Below are 17945 nucleotides of genomic sequence, written 5' to 3'. Positions count from 1 at the left end.
ATTAGACATTACACTGCAAAAATAAATTAAGTCTATATGATCAACCCAAGCAGATTAACCTTTGAATTTTCTGCTGATTATTACTGGATATGTATATATTTACCATCTCTATTGACTATTTTGTGAAGAAATATAAGAATATTAGAATTTGAATGTAGTTTTAATTGCAACACATTCCTGCTATATTTTTGGAAAAGAAAGAAGCAGGCACATAAAAAAAACTCTCTAGTGTTCAAGATAAGAAAACACTTATACTGTTTTTTCATGAGAAGGTTGGTCATAAGAATAATGCTTCTCCAGCCTTGCGTTTAACAAGACCACACAGGTCACATCTTAGGAAACAAAATCAGTGGCTCATCAACAAACAGTCTGTGGCTCAAATTCAGTTCATTCCAGCTTTGACACCTCAGACACTTCTAGGAATAACAGAATACGTAAGTGATAAAATGCTGGGATTAAGATATCTGTATGTTGCTTGTTAAGGCTTGGTCTCCAGGATGAGGGAGATAAATGGTCTCATAAATTTGTCTCTTGCTACTGTTGATATCATTTAATCTAGGAGAACAGGCACTCAAAAAGTGTTTTATGTATCCTTATTCCGCACAGAAAAATGTTTTAAAAACCTGATTAATTATGGAGAATGAAGGCAATCTATAATATGCCCAACTAAATTGTGCACCAGTTCAAAAGTACTGACAACAACAAAGGAAACCCTTGCAAACTAAGCAGATACCAGCAGGGGAAGTCACATCAATCAGCGTAAAAATCTGTCAGTGTTAAGAATGCAAAGCTGAAAAAATAGCGAGGTTTCCTGTTTATCACTGCCACAATTGTGGGTTTTTTTTAGTTAGAAGACGGGGTTTGGCAGTACCAGCATTCGGCTTGCAAAAGGAAAAGTGTTTCTTCATCCTGAATGCACTGAATGCTGCTGTGAACGCCTGCTGCAGACTTAACTGCTTTCATGTCACCGAAATCCCCCATCGTGACTGAGAAGGAAAAGGCAAAAAAAGGAAACTGTCTCTAGACATCGCTCCGTTTATGTCCTTTTACATTTGTTTTGTCTGCAGCTTTAGAAGCCTTTAAAAAAAGAAACCTATCAATCATTTAAATGTTGCTGAACTGCTAAAATAACTGCACCGGAACAAGAAATGCAGAGCTTTGTGAATACGTTCTACAAAGGGTAGTTCCCAGAACTGGCAATCTCACAGGCCCTGCAGTTTCATCAATCCACGGGCGTCTGTGCACAAAATTACACACATCTGCCTGCCCCTTTTCTTCTTCAAAGGCTGTGGGCCTTTCCCACAAGTGGAAACCTCATCAAATGTTTTTTTTGGGCACTCAATGAAATCCACATGGAGGTCCCAGAACTGCAAACGCACTCTGTGAAGACCGCACTGGCACAGCACCTCACAAACTGTAAAATCTGAATTCCATGCATGCAAAATTCCTCAGTGGGAGAACGTTAAAAAAAAAAAAACTAAGACTCCAAAACCAGAAGTTGTCCCGTCACTGTGACCCACTGTCTAGATGAACATTCAACAGGGGAAGACCAGACTAAAATGCAGATCACGTAAAAAACAGTTTTAGCATAAATCATGCTGCTTTTAATGTCCTAATGCTCCCCCCGAAAAAAAAATATTGAATATAAGAACACAGAAAGAAAACAGAATACTTTTTAGAACACCTGCACCCTGTCACCCATCATCTCAAATATTTTCTTATTTAAAGTCTGATACGTTGCTTTTTACGTAAGAACACACAACAATTTCGGACAAGTATACGGTTTTGAAAAGGTTGTGGATTTCGCAAAAATTGAACAGGTTGTGGTCCGCAGACAGGAATAGTTTTCTCGCTCGTCTACAGTCTATCAGACGCTCAACCAACGAATTGAACAACAGCGACCTCTGCTGGAAAGCATAGGCATATCAATTCAGTGCACTGTAAATCCAGTCGATTTTTTAATCACAGTCCGACTGGGCTCCATTTGTCTTCTTTGTGCGTGTTAAAAAGTATGAGAGGACCTGAAAATTGCTAAAACCTTCTGTGTTTAGTTTGTATCACCAACATAAAAAAACCACATAAACGTCTCAATGTCCACTGACCAAATTCCCTCCTGGACTTTACAAATCATGGCCTTTCAATAATCCACATCAATGAACTGGCTTTATAGAAAAGCACTAGATAAATTATAATAATAATAATAATAATGATTATTATTATAATAACACCTTACACTTATATAGTGCTTTTCTGGACACTCCACTCAAAGCGGAGTGGAGTGTCACTTTGAAGCCACTCAAAGCGCTTTACAGGTAATGGGGATCCCCTCCACCCCCACCAATGTACAGCCCCACCTGGATGATGAGCTATAGTGCGCCAGAATGCACCCCACACATCAGCTCTCAGTGGAGAGGAGAACAGAGTAATGAAGCCAGTTCAGAGATGGGGATTATTAGGAGGCCATGACTGGTAAGGGTCAATGGGAAATTTGGCCAGGACACCAGGGTTACACCCCTACTCTTTTCGAGAAACGCCCTGGGATTTTTAATGAACATAGAGAGTCAGGACCTCAGTTTTACTTCTCATCCGAAGGACGGCGCCTGTTTACAGTATAGAGTCCCCATCACCATACTGGGGCATTAGGACCCACATGGATCAGAGGGTGAGCACCCCCTGCTGGTCCCACTAACACCTCTTCTGGCAGCAACCTTGAGGTCTCCCATCCAGGTACTGACCAGGCTCACACCTGCTGAGCTTCAGTGGGTTGCCAGTTGTGAGTTGCAGAGTGATATGGCTGCTGGCATATAAGTGTATGGATTATTTATTATTTATTATTTATTTAAACAAATGACAGTGTGACACTGTACTTACTTCGAGATGTCTCCTGGTAAGCTTTCCTGATGTCTTTCAGAACTTCTTCAGCCACATCAGGCAAAACTGTGGACATGTTTCCAGACCCTGTAGAAATACAAAGAATAATAAATATCTCACAGAAAGCAAGGTATTAAACCAAATATTTGAAGTGCTTCTGTGGAAATTATTTTGCTTAAAAACTTTGACATGCATAATTCTACAGGTTTAGAGCCTAAATGTGTATTAAAAATGTATTTAAAATTAGGGTAAATTGCGTTTTACAATACAGTATTTATGTATTTGGGGAACTTTGTTTTTGCTGTCATTACACTTCACACTCAGATACCTGCCTAACCATTCATTTAATAATAAATAACACTGTTTGAGTTACAGGTTTGTTTCGTGAGCAAACCTTGCTCAAAGTCATCATTACCACCAATCAATCAACAAACTTAATACGATGTAATCGATATACTGTGAAAAGTCGCGTGTTTGCACTGATTGCGACACCTGCATCCACTACCCAGTAACTGGCTCCTTCATGCTACTACTAGTAACGTGTTGCAGATTCACAACAGAAGACAATCCTACAGCGGGAAATTCAGATAATTTGCAGTCAAATTTATAGTTTCTGGGCTCACAACTTACATATTTTGGTGCAAATTACCGTTAAGAAGAAAAAAAAAACAGAGAAGCTTCCACAATTTTTTGTTGATGATAAAAACTAAACACGGAAGGTTTTATCAGATTTAAGGTAGTCACCTGCTTTAACAATGGTGCCCTTTAATAACAGCAACAGACGTTTTCGCTAACCAATTCGTGAACAATCGTGCTCAATTCGATAACCAAGTACATTAATATATTTTTAACATGAAAACAAAAAATTGAAGTTAAGCAAGAACGCTCTCGCGTTGCTTTCGTATATTTTCTTTCAAACTATTAAACATGAATGGCTCATAACTAGTTACTCCTACTAAAAGTACACGTTTTTTTCAGTCGCTTTTCATTCATGTATTTTCATTAGTATTCATTTCTATTAAAATTAAAAAGAACTCAAAAGCATGAACTTACCGGGGAAACGAGCTTGTTTTCAGCGCCCAACGACGTACAAGCGCAAGGAATCCTGGTCATTGTAGTTCAGATTGTAACGTCCGTTGCGAGACTCCCTCAGAGAAAACTACATCCCCCATCGACATTCTCGTTCCTCAGAAAACATCGTTTTCCAGTCGTTACAAGTGGTCGGAAGTTCAACATGTGATGCGTCTGATAACGTATAATTGCTATCTTACGCACTGACACAAGACGTCAAACAACGTAATGTGCTTGCTGTTGTATTACTGAGCATATTCACATGCTGTCTTCACTAAGTATCTACATTAATTTAAAACTAATAAAATCTAATATCTGCTGCTTGTTTTTACTGTCATTACACTTCGCACTCGGATATCTGCATAACCATTCATTTAATAAGAGGTGCAAAGACATACAAATGTTCTGGTCATTGACAGGAGTCCAGAATACATCCATTCAAACACGTTTTGTGTTTATTCTGACTAAGAACCGTTGTGCTATTGTGAGGATCATAGTGAAGAGTACTACAGAAAGACTGAGTTGGAGTGAAAGGAAATACTACTGGAAATACCAATGACAGGCTGCTAGTGAAGCCGTTTCCTGTACTCATCTTATTACTTCTGTGTGCTCCCACAGTGCACTAGGGAAGAAACCCGCTGGACGCTGAGTACATGCTGATCCATTCCGGACCTGCTGTACAGTTCCTGACAGGAGCTCAACATCAGACTCGAACAGTACAGCCCCTTGCATTTCCCTGTAACCGAACAGATACAATTGAAATGTTTGGAAAACCAGTTCGAAGCCCTTTTATAAAGATCACATTAGATCAAATTAATTGGCTTAGTCCAGGTTCTGTTAAATGCTCCGTGTATTTACAGACAGACAAACGTCTCACACTGAAACTGACACAACAGCATTTCATCTGCAACTATACAGTAGGTATTGATGTCTTTATTCACCTAAAAAGCAAAGGCAGACACAAACAAACTCTGCAAGGAAAGAAGTAACTTCAGATTATTTATTTTTTCAAAACATGTTTCCGATAACATTTTAGAGGCCAACTTTTACAAACAGATTGTGTTAAAAAAAACCTCTTAAGTCCCAGTCCCTTCCACAAGCCTTCCCTTTAAGAACATGTTATTACACATATTAAGGCATTAAAGGTTACAAAACATAATTTATGAATTGTCTATAATCTGTATTATGTGTAAAATGTACTTCATTCATAAAACCATTGAGTATCAATAAGATGATACTATCTAAACCCTGCTGATAGTGCATTCATGAAAGACAGATTGTATAGGCTATAGTAATACTTGATGTTTCAACAGCTTTTTACATTCAAAAATTGCCTGCAGCCCATAAACTGCTACCGAGCACAAACACTTGCATCAAACACGTTGACTGTGACTTCAGCCTGAATATAAACCATTACATATCTCTTTCTTTATTCCTTCATTCCTATAGCTGGTTCAGATGTTCACAGCTGTTGGCATAAATTGGGTTTTCATAATTTGCACCTGTAAGGGATAAAATAGAAACTGTTAACCTGGAACTGAAAACTGTTATATCAATTGCACACCATGCAACCACACCAGAATTTAATGACAAGGAGGTAGTAAAGTAACTCTTGAACTAGGTTATCAAATAAAATAGAAATAAAACAGGTATATGTTTATTCTGTTGTTGTTAGCCTTTAAAATCTAAGAAAAAACAGCTAACTACTCCACTAGCTATAGCATAGATCTCACAAAATAAAGAACCCAAGGCCAAATGATAGATAAAAAGATCAAATGTGGTAGAGAAAATTGCAAGGTGTTTATGAGTTGGTGATCTCTGCAGCACTAGAACACTAGTGTGTCCAACAACAGCCTGCAGAACGCACAGGGCCAAGCAGTCACAAAGTGCTTTTGCTGGTGCTTCCTTCATGTTCAGGCTGGTGCTGCACTGTCACACATTTACTACTGCTATGGCATTTTATTGTGCCAGGTTTCTACGTGTTGTTACTTATTTGCATCAGCTATGACTGGGCCAGTCACCACATCCTAAGGTGCCCACTCTCAGTGAGACATCGTCTGCAGGATGTGGGGGGGGGGGGCCAAAGTCAGCTCAGTGGTGCAAATGTCACAGTCCAGTGCTAGAACATCCGTGCTTCTAGATCACGGTCTTCTCTCGGCGCCACGGAGCGTTTGCACACTGGCAGCTGAAACAGGGATTCTCCATCCGACTTCCTGCCAGGGATCACGGCAACCTGGAGTCTATCCCAGAAGCACGAGCGGGGCACCTGGGAAAACGTGATCCTTTGCACGAAAAAAAAAAACAAGACACACAAATTCCCCCCAAACAGGACCTACTTTGTTCTCTTCTCTTCTTGACCCCCTTGCTTTCTGTAACACAAAAACACAAGCATGAGGCTTTCTTCTGCTCCGGCTGCTGTTACTGAGGAAACGAAATAAATTTGGCATCTGACATGTCTGAATTTCTTTCAGCAGCTTCCAATGTACAACACAATCAAGTCATCAGTACGACAGCGCGCAAACAGGTCTCAGCACCTACTTTTCTTCTTCCTTGCTCTCTGGGTGTCCATGCTTTCGGAGAGCTCTCGTTGGTTGACTGTAATAAAAACAATGACGAGAAGCAAGGTGAGGAAGCGTTTCTTGAGGAATGAAGACATTCTAAATCAACTAAGCTACCTATAATGAGTGGCTTTATATCATCTCTGCATGTGCCCCCTTTCTGGGGGGTTAATTCACACTGAATTTTCACCCTCCACCCACTCACTCTCCATCACGGTATTTGTTCCACTTCCTATATGATTTGGAGGAATCAATGTTTTAGGGCCGACCCAGTGACTAACTCTCCAGGGATTCGATCATATTCATTTGCAGGCTCAGGGTATACACCACCACTCCCTACAACAGATAGGGGGTTCACAGGTCTGGCCCTGGAGACTCGCAGAGCTGCTGCTTTTCAATCCAGCCCAACAGCATTGCTCAACCGAAGCTCTAATTGATGTTAACACACGTCGCATTTCAATGATCTAAAACTGCTCACATGCAGAGAAGATGAGCTGAACTTACCATAATCAGGTTTTGTTGATTTATTTTTCTTTACTCCGCCAAAGCCTGTAGGAAAATTAAAGACAGTTGAAAGGAATTGATTCATGACTGATGGCCATGAAAAACACATTCTTTGATCTCTGATCCTTCTCGAGACCTCTCGTACACTCAAAAAAACAAAAAACAGAAACATGCATCTTATTATGGATATTATTAACATGCATTAAAATGATATACTGCATATTCAAATAGTCCCATGCTTGCAAGTCTTGTCAGTATACCTCGGAATTGTGGTAATAATAATGCAGTAAAAAGGAAACCTAATCCCACCATTGATTATGAAATTAAAATATAAAACTGAAGTACTGGTGCCTTACTCTGAGTAATGACTGGATCCCTTCTCACACGCTCCCTGTATTCTGGGTCATGAAGGTTGTTTTCTTAATAATGGGGAAAAGAATGGAATTCACTGGTAAAGCAGTTAAAAACAAAAACAGTAAAAGCTTCCGTTGCTGTGTTTTTAGTTATTTGCCTTGTGCATTTCCTGCAATGCATTAAACTGCTAAAAACAATGTTTTTTCACATAATATACAGTAAACACAAAGAATTCAGGTTCTATTTTAGTCCCATAATAAACTATATTGCACTCAGCCACTCCCTGAAAACTGCCAACCTACTGTAGATCTTTGCATGCCAGTGAACACTTCTCAATCACAGAAACACACAAATACTGTACATTTAGACTTACCATAGATAGTCACATCCATGGTGTTTTCTGGAACAAGAGGCAAAAGAGCATCCATGAAAGAGACATTAAAGGAGCTTAAGAATCACTGTTTTGTAAATGAAGCTACTGGAACTCAGACATACAAAACAGTGAGCAGTAAAAGCAGGCAACTATGTAGTTTAGAGACTGCATAAGGACAAACACCTCCTTGCATGTGGCTCTTTTCAGACAGAACACAGAAAAGAGAAAGAAAATCAACCTTTGCCATCACTTTCCTTTTTTGCTCATTTTAAACAAAATGTCACTGAAATAAAAAGGGGTAATGCTATTGATTCTTGTGAGGTTCAAGGGCTTCCAAACCATTCAGAAGAGACTAACACAAGGCGGAGACAGAAATCTTAACAACGGTAAGAAAGTGTTGTTTTCTGTTGGTATTACACAAGCTACTTTGGGACTGTGAGCTGGGAACATGCGGCTTGAGCGAAAGGAGGACTTTACAGATTTCTTCTAAGGACTTTTCACCCTCTGGTGTACAAATGCACTCCACAGATGCAGTGATGAGAGCGCTTGTGAGCTGAGAAACATTATATCCACTGTCATGTTACAGGTCCCCACAGTACTTCTAAATGCGCTGTAAATAAAACATTTACTTTAGAACAAACAATAATCTGTAGTCCTACCTTTATGAAAGCTCATGTTTCCATAAATAGTCTCCAATGACTGACCTAAAAGTTTAAAACCAACGGTAACTCCTTTTTTCATTTTTGCCTTTGGATGCTGTGCTACCAACACCTTTATAAAGGCTTCGTTATACAATGTAATATACAGAGCCCTGAATCTCTCAGAGGAAAGACAGCAGGCTTTAAATATTTTAACTTGCATGACATCTCATAGTAGCACTTAATGATTTAATAATTTATTTATTATTTATTTATTTAATAACTCATGTGAATTTCACAATACGAGGATACATTTCTCCAGAGTTTGAGACAGACAGCCATTACCTGTTCTGCTGTTCTTACCGTGACCAAGATTCCTAGGATATGAATCAAAAGAAAGCATATGAAGTTTACGTCTGTATTTGAAGTAAAAGAAAGGTACAACAATGTAGTGTTAACAACAGCTTCAAGTCCTTTAAAGCCCTGGGTTAACCTTAACAACAAGAGAACTACCACCACCAGCAACAACAATACAAGAACAGGACGACCTGCTAATCCAACCATTCTTCTGAAGGTACACGCCACAACAATGGCTTTGCTGTTTTCTGCAGAGACTGCTTTTTCATGGGTAGGGCTTATGGGAGAATACTGATATAACAACAAGAAAGCGTTCTGAAAATAAACTGCTCAAGTACAACAAATTACTGGTACATACTTTGACGGGTCAGCCAGGCGTCTGCCACCTTTAACAGAGAATGAAAGGACAATAATCCAGTTAGGCAGCTGAACACAGAGCCACGCTCAAAGCATGAAAACTCCAGGCAGGATTCTAAAGTCACACCTACATGAAGGAGGTGTACCTATATTAAATCATACATACATAACGTCCCAAGCTCACGGGGTAAATTGGCTGTATGGTGTGATTTAGCCTTCAGGTCTACTGTACCAATGGCTCTATGTCCCTTAAAAGCCCTGGTCACATCAGAAACCAAGGAAATGTTTCAAAATGTGGTGGACACGAAGGACTAGAAGAGATTGTGATACTGATGTATCCTGTCCCCCTTCACTATCTCAGGTATTAACTTAGTTTGTCTTTCAGAAAAGGGAGGCCTGGGAGACCCCAGGATGAGGCAGGCTTCAGCTCCAGTGGTCTTAGCCCAACGGGCCACTGCTTCTAAGCCTTTCAGAGAGAAATAAGTCATTTCAAAGTGAACAGACACCAGGAGGAAGAAATGCTCACCTCTTCGCCGCAGACACCAAACGAAAAAGGGGAGGAGTATGATGACCCCCAGTCCTCCTGCTGAGCCGATGACATACCAGCTCTCCCAAACCGAGCTCCCAAAACCTAGAAAAACTATACTGGACTGAGTTTTGCTCATCGACTGACATTTCATCCACTGACACCAGACTGACTTCAAACGCAGGGTAAGAACCACTGGAGGAAAAGCACAACACCTCTTGCACCCAGTTACACTGTTTTGTTCACACCAAGATAACTCTTGCGCCTGATGTTTGGTAAGACTACACTTCAACTGAAAAGAAACTGAATTAAGGATTTTATAGGCGATGACATTTCTATAAAACTGCATTATCTGTATGGCAAAGCACCTGTTTATTGACTACTCTTGACTCATGTGTTTTGCCTCAACTAACAGGACTAAAAAGGTGATGAGAAGTTGGGTCACAAAAATTCCCCTTAGCTTGTCTTTCAGCTCACTAAGGAATTCTGATGGATCTGTTGTATTTACCTGGGCTGAACTCAATCCCCTGAATTTCCAAGCAACTGCGACCATCTAAGAACTTGCAGTAATATGTGCCCATATCAAGCGGCTGGAACTGTTCGATGCGGATGGAGAAGTTGCCCTTCTCTGACAGGCCCGGGAAGACCCTGAGTCTGCCCTTCTTGTTATCCAAGAAGCGCTCGCGTCCCGACGACAAGATTTGAACCAGACTGGTCTCGGAATCGGAGTTATTGTAGGTCCACACTACTGCCCAATCCTTGGTCTTGGTTTGGTTTAGCAAGCTGGTGCTGAAGTTGCACGGAACCAGAATTCCCGAATCCAAGGCGGCTTCGACTTTGGTGACCTTCTGGGGTTTCACTTCATCACAGCCGTCTTGTGCTGGAAGGAGGAGATGGTGAGACAGGAGAAAGGAGCGTGGTTTTCCCATTCCTGTGCAGATCAGGATAATGCCATAACCACCAGGCTGTTAGCGATCTCCCCAAATTCACGTTTGTGCTTAGAAAAGAAAAAACCCCAAGGGTGTCTGTTTCTCAGGCCTGTGAGCTATAAACCATACGCAGCAGTTTTCAAAAAAAATATCCAAGAACACATATTTGTAGGTGAAAACGCACAAAAAAAAATCTGATTCACAGCAGTGACCTTATCAAATAACCAAAAAACTGTATCCTGTATACCGGTAAAACAAAAACATGCTAAATATAAACTGAAAACAAACAGATGCAGGATACCCATAATCCTGTTATTATTGATAGAACAGAGATCATCATCGTGTCTGAACTTGCATTTTGCCGTTATTCTTAGAATTACATTTTAAAAAACAACAGGGAATGAAATGTTTTGTGCAGAAACACCCCTTTTCGCAAGACGTACAGAAAAACCACAGTTCACTCTCTTCTACGCCATTACAAACGCCTGTTCAAAGCAACTCCTTCAAGCCCTTTGTTGACATAGAAGCTAAACTCACTCTTCGTTTATTACAACTGTAATGCCAGCCAAAACTGCTACGGTTTTAACCACAGAAACCATCAGATGCTAACCAATTAAAATTAAACCTATAACCCATTTTGTCCACACAACATTTGACAAACATGCTCTCCACATCTGATTCTTGCATGTATATACTGTACATTTTCCTTCCCCTCGTGTAGTCGGCAGGTTTTTTTTTCCACTGGAGTACTGTTTAAACAAAAGCTTTGAGAAAGTTCAAAAGACCAACTGCTTACCTGTGGCAAGTGCTAAAGCCCAGTTCATAAATACCCAGACAGTGCAAGGTTTAGTGTTATCCAGCAACATCTCTCAACAAAATCCGATGAAAGCTTGTGCACCAAGCTAAAACAAATGTAGAGCAGAGCTCAGGTCACTGCAGACAGAGCAGAAACCACAGTTTATCACGCTACAGAAGGCGAAATAAAGACCATATTTTGGTCATTTCCTGATCACAACTTGCCTTTCCACTTTCCACGTTGCAAGTATTAGCTTCCGCCACTATTTTTTTTCAAGATAAGTGATGCGTTTTAAGTTTTAATTCCTTTTTTACATTTTCTGAATTATTTCAGAAATTATGAAACATATGAAAAAATGTTTCATAATATTTTTAGTGCTCATTCCTGCAGGCTCTCACGTCATGTCTTCTGCTCCTTATTCAAGCAGCAAGCCAGCAGTGATGAATTTCGGATGTCTGCTGAATGTTTTCTCTCAGAAACACACATACAACTCGGGGATCGAAGGAGGAGGAGGATATCAAGAGTCAGTTTCAATCAATAGTTTAATGAGATTCGAAGACGAGCCCAGGACTCGGTATCGAGAAGTGTGTTCCTAGCGCTGGGAAGAAAAGAAGGAGTTAGAGGACAGTGAAACCTCTCGCGAATGTTATGAAACCATGTCAAAATCTTTTCGCTAGGACACCCTTTAAAAAAACACAACAAGTCAAAGGTTCAGTTTCCAGTCTTCTTAAAGTGTTCCAGTAATAAGATGATCTGATTTTTAGACACTCAGGACATGTTTATAGCAAACAGACAGGCCTAATGGTCTCCTCTCACTTGTGAGCTTTCTTTCTTACGCTGCCGAACACTCATGTAACGGTTTCAAGGCCAATGTTCAGCACACCACTGGCTTTATTTCAGACCGAGCGACTGCATAGAGCCGAGCAGGAAATGAGTGCTAATGGGTTAGCATGCTGGGCACGGTTGCACAGCTACACTCAGAGCAGGTAGATTAGAAAACAGTATCTGATACTGTATCTGATTGTGGCGAAAAATTTCCTGTGACATTTCTAAACGGGTCATACCAAATGACAAAAGCAGTTCAATCTAAGGAGACAGACCTAAGAGCAACTTTTAACATGGGAACAAAACCACTTTCCTCAAATCAGGCAGAAGTCTATTTACAGATATTCTGATATTACCGTATTAGATCCGCTTTATCAGCCTTTGATGAAGACATCACATATCTTCTATTTTATATGTTATATGCTCGTACCTTAAAGCGGTCATGAGTAATACATTTTTTGGCAGCCAATCATTACCGTTGTGACTGTGCAGTTAAAAAAAAAGGAACAGTAACATGCAGTACGAAAAAAAAAAACAAGCGAGTCAAAAAGATGTTTTCGGAACATTTTACAAATTTAGCTTATGTTCAGATCTAATTCTACCTCAGTCCACATTATATTAACTTTAGAAAATACATGCTGCTATTAGAGATTTACTTTTAATTGACAATGGAGGAGTTAATTGGCTTCTGGGGAAATTGGCCCTGTGTGGTGTATCATTCCTCGAACCTGTTTGCTTGGTGAGATGGGCTCCAGGTCCCCTGAGACCTTGGCTGGACGAATGGGCTTTCAATGTTGATTCAAAATCAATGTTGTTGAATGATTTGCATGAGTTCAATCACATTGCACGCTAACACTTCATTTCACATATTATGTTTCCAGTACTCTGTCCTGGCCTTTTAAAAAAATCACATATTTGTTTTCCAGTTGAGAATTCCCTCTTTTAAACTTAATTGTAACTATTCATTATTAATTGAACTGAAGTGATGTAACGTGAAATCCAGCAGATTCTTGTGGAGTTAAGATCATTCTTAATCGTGTGGTTAGTAAGTTGTCCTTTTATCATAAGTTCTTGGCCTACGCACCTGCACAACTTGAAAGAAGGGCTCTGTGCTCTGTTTACAGATGTTTCTTGTTCCTGCTATGGAGTTGCTTGGACTAGTCTTCCACATATACCTGCCTCCCTGACCTCTTGGGAATTCAAGACAGTGGCATCTTCATGTATCCCTGCTCCTATCCAAATCAAATGTCATAAAACAGTGGAAACAACCGTTATTAAAACAAATCAAAACACTCTTTAATTACTTGCAATGTTATACACTCAAAGTTAGAGATCTCCGGATACAGGCCCCCACATTGCCCAGGGACACACCTCTCTGACAGCTGCTAGAGACGCTGGTCTCTAGACCTCAGACCTTGCAGGACAGCAAGCATGGAAGACTGCGATCATCGCAAGCTCATGGGTGGCCTGCTCTTCTTAAGCTTCAATGCACTGCTGCAGGCTAAGAAAACCCTAACGGACTTAAGTCCACCCAGTCAAGAGGAAGCTCAAAGGTTAGTACTTACGGAATCCTTATCACAGTCTGGACTCTTTAAGTGTGTTGATCTCTGCAGACAAATCAACTTTCTATCCACTGTAAAACTCTCCAAACAAAATGAAAAAACAATGACAGTGACATTTGTTCCATTCCATTTTCAAAGAAACATCATACATTATTCTAGTATTTCCAGAATAGCAGGTACAGCAAAGGATAGCTGGTTTGGTACTATTTAAGGTTTAATGGACAGAAAGGCTGTGCTTCTTGTACTCACAAGTTAACAGTTAGCAGGCCTCGCATTTTAAACACCTTCTAATCAGCAACACAGGAAAACCACGTTAGAGAACAAAAAATAATGCTGAAAAAATTCAGAGAGGTGGAGAACTGATCCACTTTTATTGATTGGTCTGAACTTTTGTCATTGACTACTAAAAAGACATTGTGCCATACAAACTGCATTTCAGCAAAATGCGATGCTTGGGCTTTTCAAGTCTCAAATTTAACAGAAAACGTAACCACTTTAAAACGTTACAAAGATGGAGAAATGCATCACTGTGCTGACTCTTCCGAGATCCACTGATTCACATTGTGTAAACTTTTTGTTGTTGTTTTGTCAATAACGAAGTAAACAACTGACAAACAGGATAACACACTGATACTGAAAATAAAAAAAACTAAAAATCAGAACATCAGCTCTGGGAGTTTAAAATCAAAAACAAAGTTTTCTTTGCAAAATGTGGAGTACTTAGCCTTGGCAAGGAAGCCTAAGTGGTTTACAAGTAAAATGGGGAAAAATATTTTTTTGGTTAATTCAAAAGTCTTAAGTGACTTATTATTAGAAATGATTCTACTTCACTTGCTAAGATAGCTTAGCTGCTCTTCTGTTTAATTGACTATAAAATCAACAGGATGTCATGAAAGTGCAGTACAACAATGTTACTATGACAAAGCAGCAACCTTACTACACATGACTGTACCATTTACAAAACTGAACTGCAGCCGAACATGTATAATACAAAAAAAATCTGCAGGAACCAAAACTGACTAGAGCCGTATCACCCATGCCTGGCACATACGAAATGCAATATTAATTTTTAAGAAAAATGCCACAAAAGCTAACATTCTGTGTGTGCGCCCAACTGAAAAAAGTAACATGTTGATCAGAAAGTTACAATGCAAAAGTGCAACAACGTTTTTTGTCAAATACGCAATAAGGTTTAAGAGATCTTAGTCTGTACAATATCAAAAGTGGGAAAAACTAACATTTTGTGTGAAGATGTTATAGTGCTAAACCATATCACTAGTGATAACCATCACCCATTAAGAAACGTTCCCAGAGCTTCAGTTCTAACTGTGCATTTAACCACTGTGAGCATTGCTCTTAAAAACATTGGTTCAATTAGAAGATACAATAATTTTGGGTTTAAAAAAATAAATTAAAATGGATTTTTCAGCTTATATGTTTGTCCATGATGAAAACAGTTCATTACCAGTGTGCAGAACAATGAGGTAAGTCCTCAAAGAACAAAAAAAGCATTTCTTTAGAAAAAAAACAGTAAAATACCCATGCATTATTTCCACAGTGTAGCAAAATAACTTGCATTCAAATTTACATTGCAGCTGAAATGTGAATTACTCTACCAGTTTGGGGATGCTGGAGAACCTGGCTATATCCACAATGTATGAGGCAAAGAGACGGGAAATCACTGAGGTCTGTATTTCATCATCAGCTTTCACACAAAAGCAAAGCCGCGTTCGTCTTGATGAGAGTGTTTTAACAAGTCTGGGTGGGGGGGAAGGGTTATCCTTTGCCCAGCCATGAAAATGTTGGTGAAATACAGGTCCCTTTACAAAATGGATCAATTTCCAAAGCAACATAAAAACAAAAGTCAAAAAAAGAGGAAAAACACTGCAAAAAAGTACTCTCTATTTACATATGTGATTTAAAGACATTAGTTTTTTTCTTTACAAACTGAAACTGAACAAGAAATAGTCCTTTTCCTTTACATTAAAGTTTTTTTTTTTAATTCCACAACAGTCTGCGCACTGCCCTTCCAGACACGCCCCTCGACCAGCCTCCCCTCTGTCTCTCAGCCGGCTTCCAGGGGCTGCAGCTCTGCTCCGCTCCGAAACCGTCTGGGTTCCCCGGAAAACCTCCCCGGATCCAAAAACCCTGCAGGGGCGGCGGCGCGCCCTGCTGTCGGCCATGCGGCGCCCCGTGTTCAGTCGTCGCTGTCTGACAAGGTCTCGTACTGCTCCATCAGAATGGGCGTGGTCTCCCGCTCCCACATGCGGCTCTGGGGGAGCAGTCCGGGCTGGGCCTGCAGGGCCGGGGGGCCGCAGGCAATGGTGGTCGGGGGGGTGGTGCTCAGCATGCGCATGGTCAGGGGGTTGTAGGGGAACTGCGTGGATCCTGGAACAGGAAAGCACAAGGTCTCATCAGCACAGGGCCGGGAGCTACAATTCTACACAGCGGTCCCGCACTGTGCTCAGTGCCGAGTGAATCTGGGATACTGCAACCTAAATAACACTGCTTACAGGCAGGTCTTGCTAAGCCCTGGCCAAGGGCATTATAAATTAAATGTTTTACTGTTGCTGAGACAAGCCTGAACACCCTTTTGGAGACATTGTCTTCCGCAATTTCAACACCCAAGTCTGAACTGTGCTTGGTCTCGTAAGGCTGCGTTTTCAATCTCCGCAGAGTCTGGGCAGCAGTGAGCCGGGTTTTGGGAGGCCCTGACCTGTGGAAGAGGGCCGGTCCTCCCAGGCCCAGGCCGGAGTCTGTCTGTGGTAGTCCCCCTCCGAGTGGACTGAAGACACCGAGGAGGGCCGCTCCGCGCCGGCGTAGCCCTGCCCTGGAATGGGAGACTTGGACTTCCTGCTGTTTGCCTTCCCAGCCAGCTTCTGCTTGCCCGCTGCATGGCCTGGGAGAGAAGAACAGTCCGTCGTGACGCCCCACGTCACCGTTAACCCAAGCAGGTCACTGTGAGATGATAACTCTGCCCCTCACACCCAGAAAGAGGTTTACCAAGGGGGAAAAAAACACATTGGACTCAGACTGCAGTGCTTTTGTCTTGATTTAAGAAATCCTGGGGTGCACAGAATCCAGATTTTAGATCTGAAAAGATCAGTGTTCAAACAAAAGCCATATCCCATGCTGATGACTGGATAACTGGCACTAAAAAAGAAGACACCTGTTTTGTCCTTATAGTCCACACTGTGACTGTGTTTGAGTGACTGTGTTAGGATGACTGCTCTACAGGAGAGGACCCATGTCTGTAGGAGAGTGCAGGGTACAGACCTGTGCCAGGGGAAGGGTTGGCCTCCTCTCTCCGGGCATCGCTCATGGTGGTCATGGTGGTGGTCATGTTGCCCATGGCCATGCTAATGGCCTGGGAGTTGGCTCCCTGGTGCTCCTCCTGCTTGTCTTCAAAGCTGCCCATCAGGGCTTTGCGGATGATGTCCTCCAGACCCAGATTGCTCGCCGGGTCTGCAAAGGAATGACTCCTGGAGCTGACGCCACCTAGGGGAGAGAGAGAGCAGAGCAGGGGGTGACGGGGAGCAATCGCAGGTTCGGTACAACAGGAAAACAAGAAGAGCAGTGAAGGGTGTAGAGGGCAGAAAGAGAAAGACAGCAGCGGAGTCTTTTAGGAGACTGCTGAATAAACCTTGCCAGTTAGAATATTTCATAAAATGGGAATTAAAACTCTGGGAATGAAGACACATGCAGCCTGTACAGTGATGGGTTATATGTTTAAGGACGAAACAAAGTGGCAAAAACAGACTATCGATGTTGAAATGTGTCAGGTTAAATACTGCAACTCCAGCTCCTTCTCTCACCAGAAGTGGTGACTGCAGGCAGGTTAAAGATCTCTGTCCCCGGCTGTGCGCTTGCTGGAAAATAAACAGAAAACCTCATCAGGGGGCAAAAATAAACATGCTGAAAATACTACTTAAGCTATAAGCTGGAACAAAAAGCTCTTGAAATGAAAGGAATGTGTTTATCTTCTGCTTGACAGGAGCAATTAGCAGGCTGCCAGGTGTATGGCAATTTCAATCAAACATTATCATTATTCCCTAAGGGAAGTGTGTTTTATGGCAGAGTCAAACAATATAACCAACATCAACAGGGCTGTCATGGCAAATAATATTCCATTTCAGGGACATATCCCATACAAATCTAGAATAATGGAATTTTACATAATGTTATAAACAAGAGTCTACCTTTTTGAACAACACATGTACAGCA

The 17945-nt window shown here is 41.1% G+C and overlaps 3 protein-coding genes across 13 annotated transcripts in view; all 3 read right to left on the bottom strand.

Annotated features, from left to right (window-relative positions):
* The window catches only part of zswim7 (zinc finger, SWIM-type containing 7), a 50390-nt gene extending 46432 nt beyond the window's left edge, over positions 1 to 3958 (bottom strand). For both annotated transcript variants that reach the window (XM_088907112.1, XM_088907111.1), the window contains exons 1-2: positions 3925 to 3958; positions 2872 to 2958 (exon numbers count right to left, since the gene is read on the bottom strand). In XM_088907112.1, coding sequence (XP_088763238.1) covers positions 2872 to 2947 — 76 coding nt within the window. In that variant the 5' untranslated portion in view covers positions 2948 to 2958; positions 3925 to 3958. The remainder of the gene's footprint in view (positions 1 to 2871; positions 2959 to 3924) is intronic.
* Positions 3959 to 4980: 1022 nt separating this feature from the next.
* On the bottom strand, positions 4981 to 11431 carry LOC148814212 (uncharacterized). Of its 2 annotated transcripts, none has more exons than XM_088907061.1 (12): positions 11335 to 11431; positions 10118 to 10489; positions 9610 to 9723; positions 9085 to 9112; positions 8733 to 8746; positions 8391 to 8435; positions 7732 to 7758; positions 7361 to 7423; positions 7005 to 7049; positions 6481 to 6537; positions 6279 to 6311; positions 4981 to 5444 (listed from the first exon to the last, which is right to left on the bottom strand). In XM_088907061.1, the coding sequence occupies exons 1-12, from the start codon at positions 11402 to 11404 to the stop codon at positions 5386 to 5388; spliced, it is 927 nt and encodes a 308-aa protein (XP_088763187.1). In that variant the 5' UTR covers positions 11405 to 11431; the 3' UTR covers positions 4981 to 5385. The 2 variants fall into 2 exon arrangements, with proteins under 2 accessions (XP_088763187.1, XP_088763188.1); XM_088907062.1 differs by having other exon boundaries at positions 9610 to 9714.
* Positions 11432 to 14063: 2632 nt separating this feature from the next.
* Positions 14064 to 17945, bottom strand: part of ncor1 (nuclear receptor corepressor 1) — a 71829-nt gene continuing 67947 nt past the window's right edge. For all 9 annotated transcript variants that reach the window (XM_088906664.1, XM_088906667.1, XM_088906670.1 and 6 more), the window contains 4 exons: positions 17537 to 17590; positions 16998 to 17219; positions 16438 to 16620; positions 14064 to 16109 (listed from right to left, as the gene is read on the bottom strand). In XM_088906664.1, coding sequence (XP_088762790.1) covers positions 15919 to 16109; positions 16438 to 16620; positions 16998 to 17219; positions 17537 to 17590 — 650 coding nt within the window. In that variant the 3' untranslated portion in view covers positions 14064 to 15918. The remainder of the gene's footprint in view (positions 16110 to 16437; positions 16621 to 16997; positions 17220 to 17536; positions 17591 to 17945) is intronic.

This window comes from Atractosteus spatula, chromosome 27 (genome assembly GCF_055471065.1).
Source record: "Atractosteus spatula isolate fAtrSpa1 chromosome 27, fAtrSpa1.hap1, whole genome shotgun sequence".
Taxonomy (NCBI): Eukaryota; Metazoa; Chordata; class Actinopteri; order Semionotiformes; family Lepisosteidae; genus Atractosteus; species Atractosteus spatula.
The sequence above is the reverse complement of the archived record's forward strand: the minus strand, read 5'-3'. Positions and strand labels throughout refer to the sequence as shown.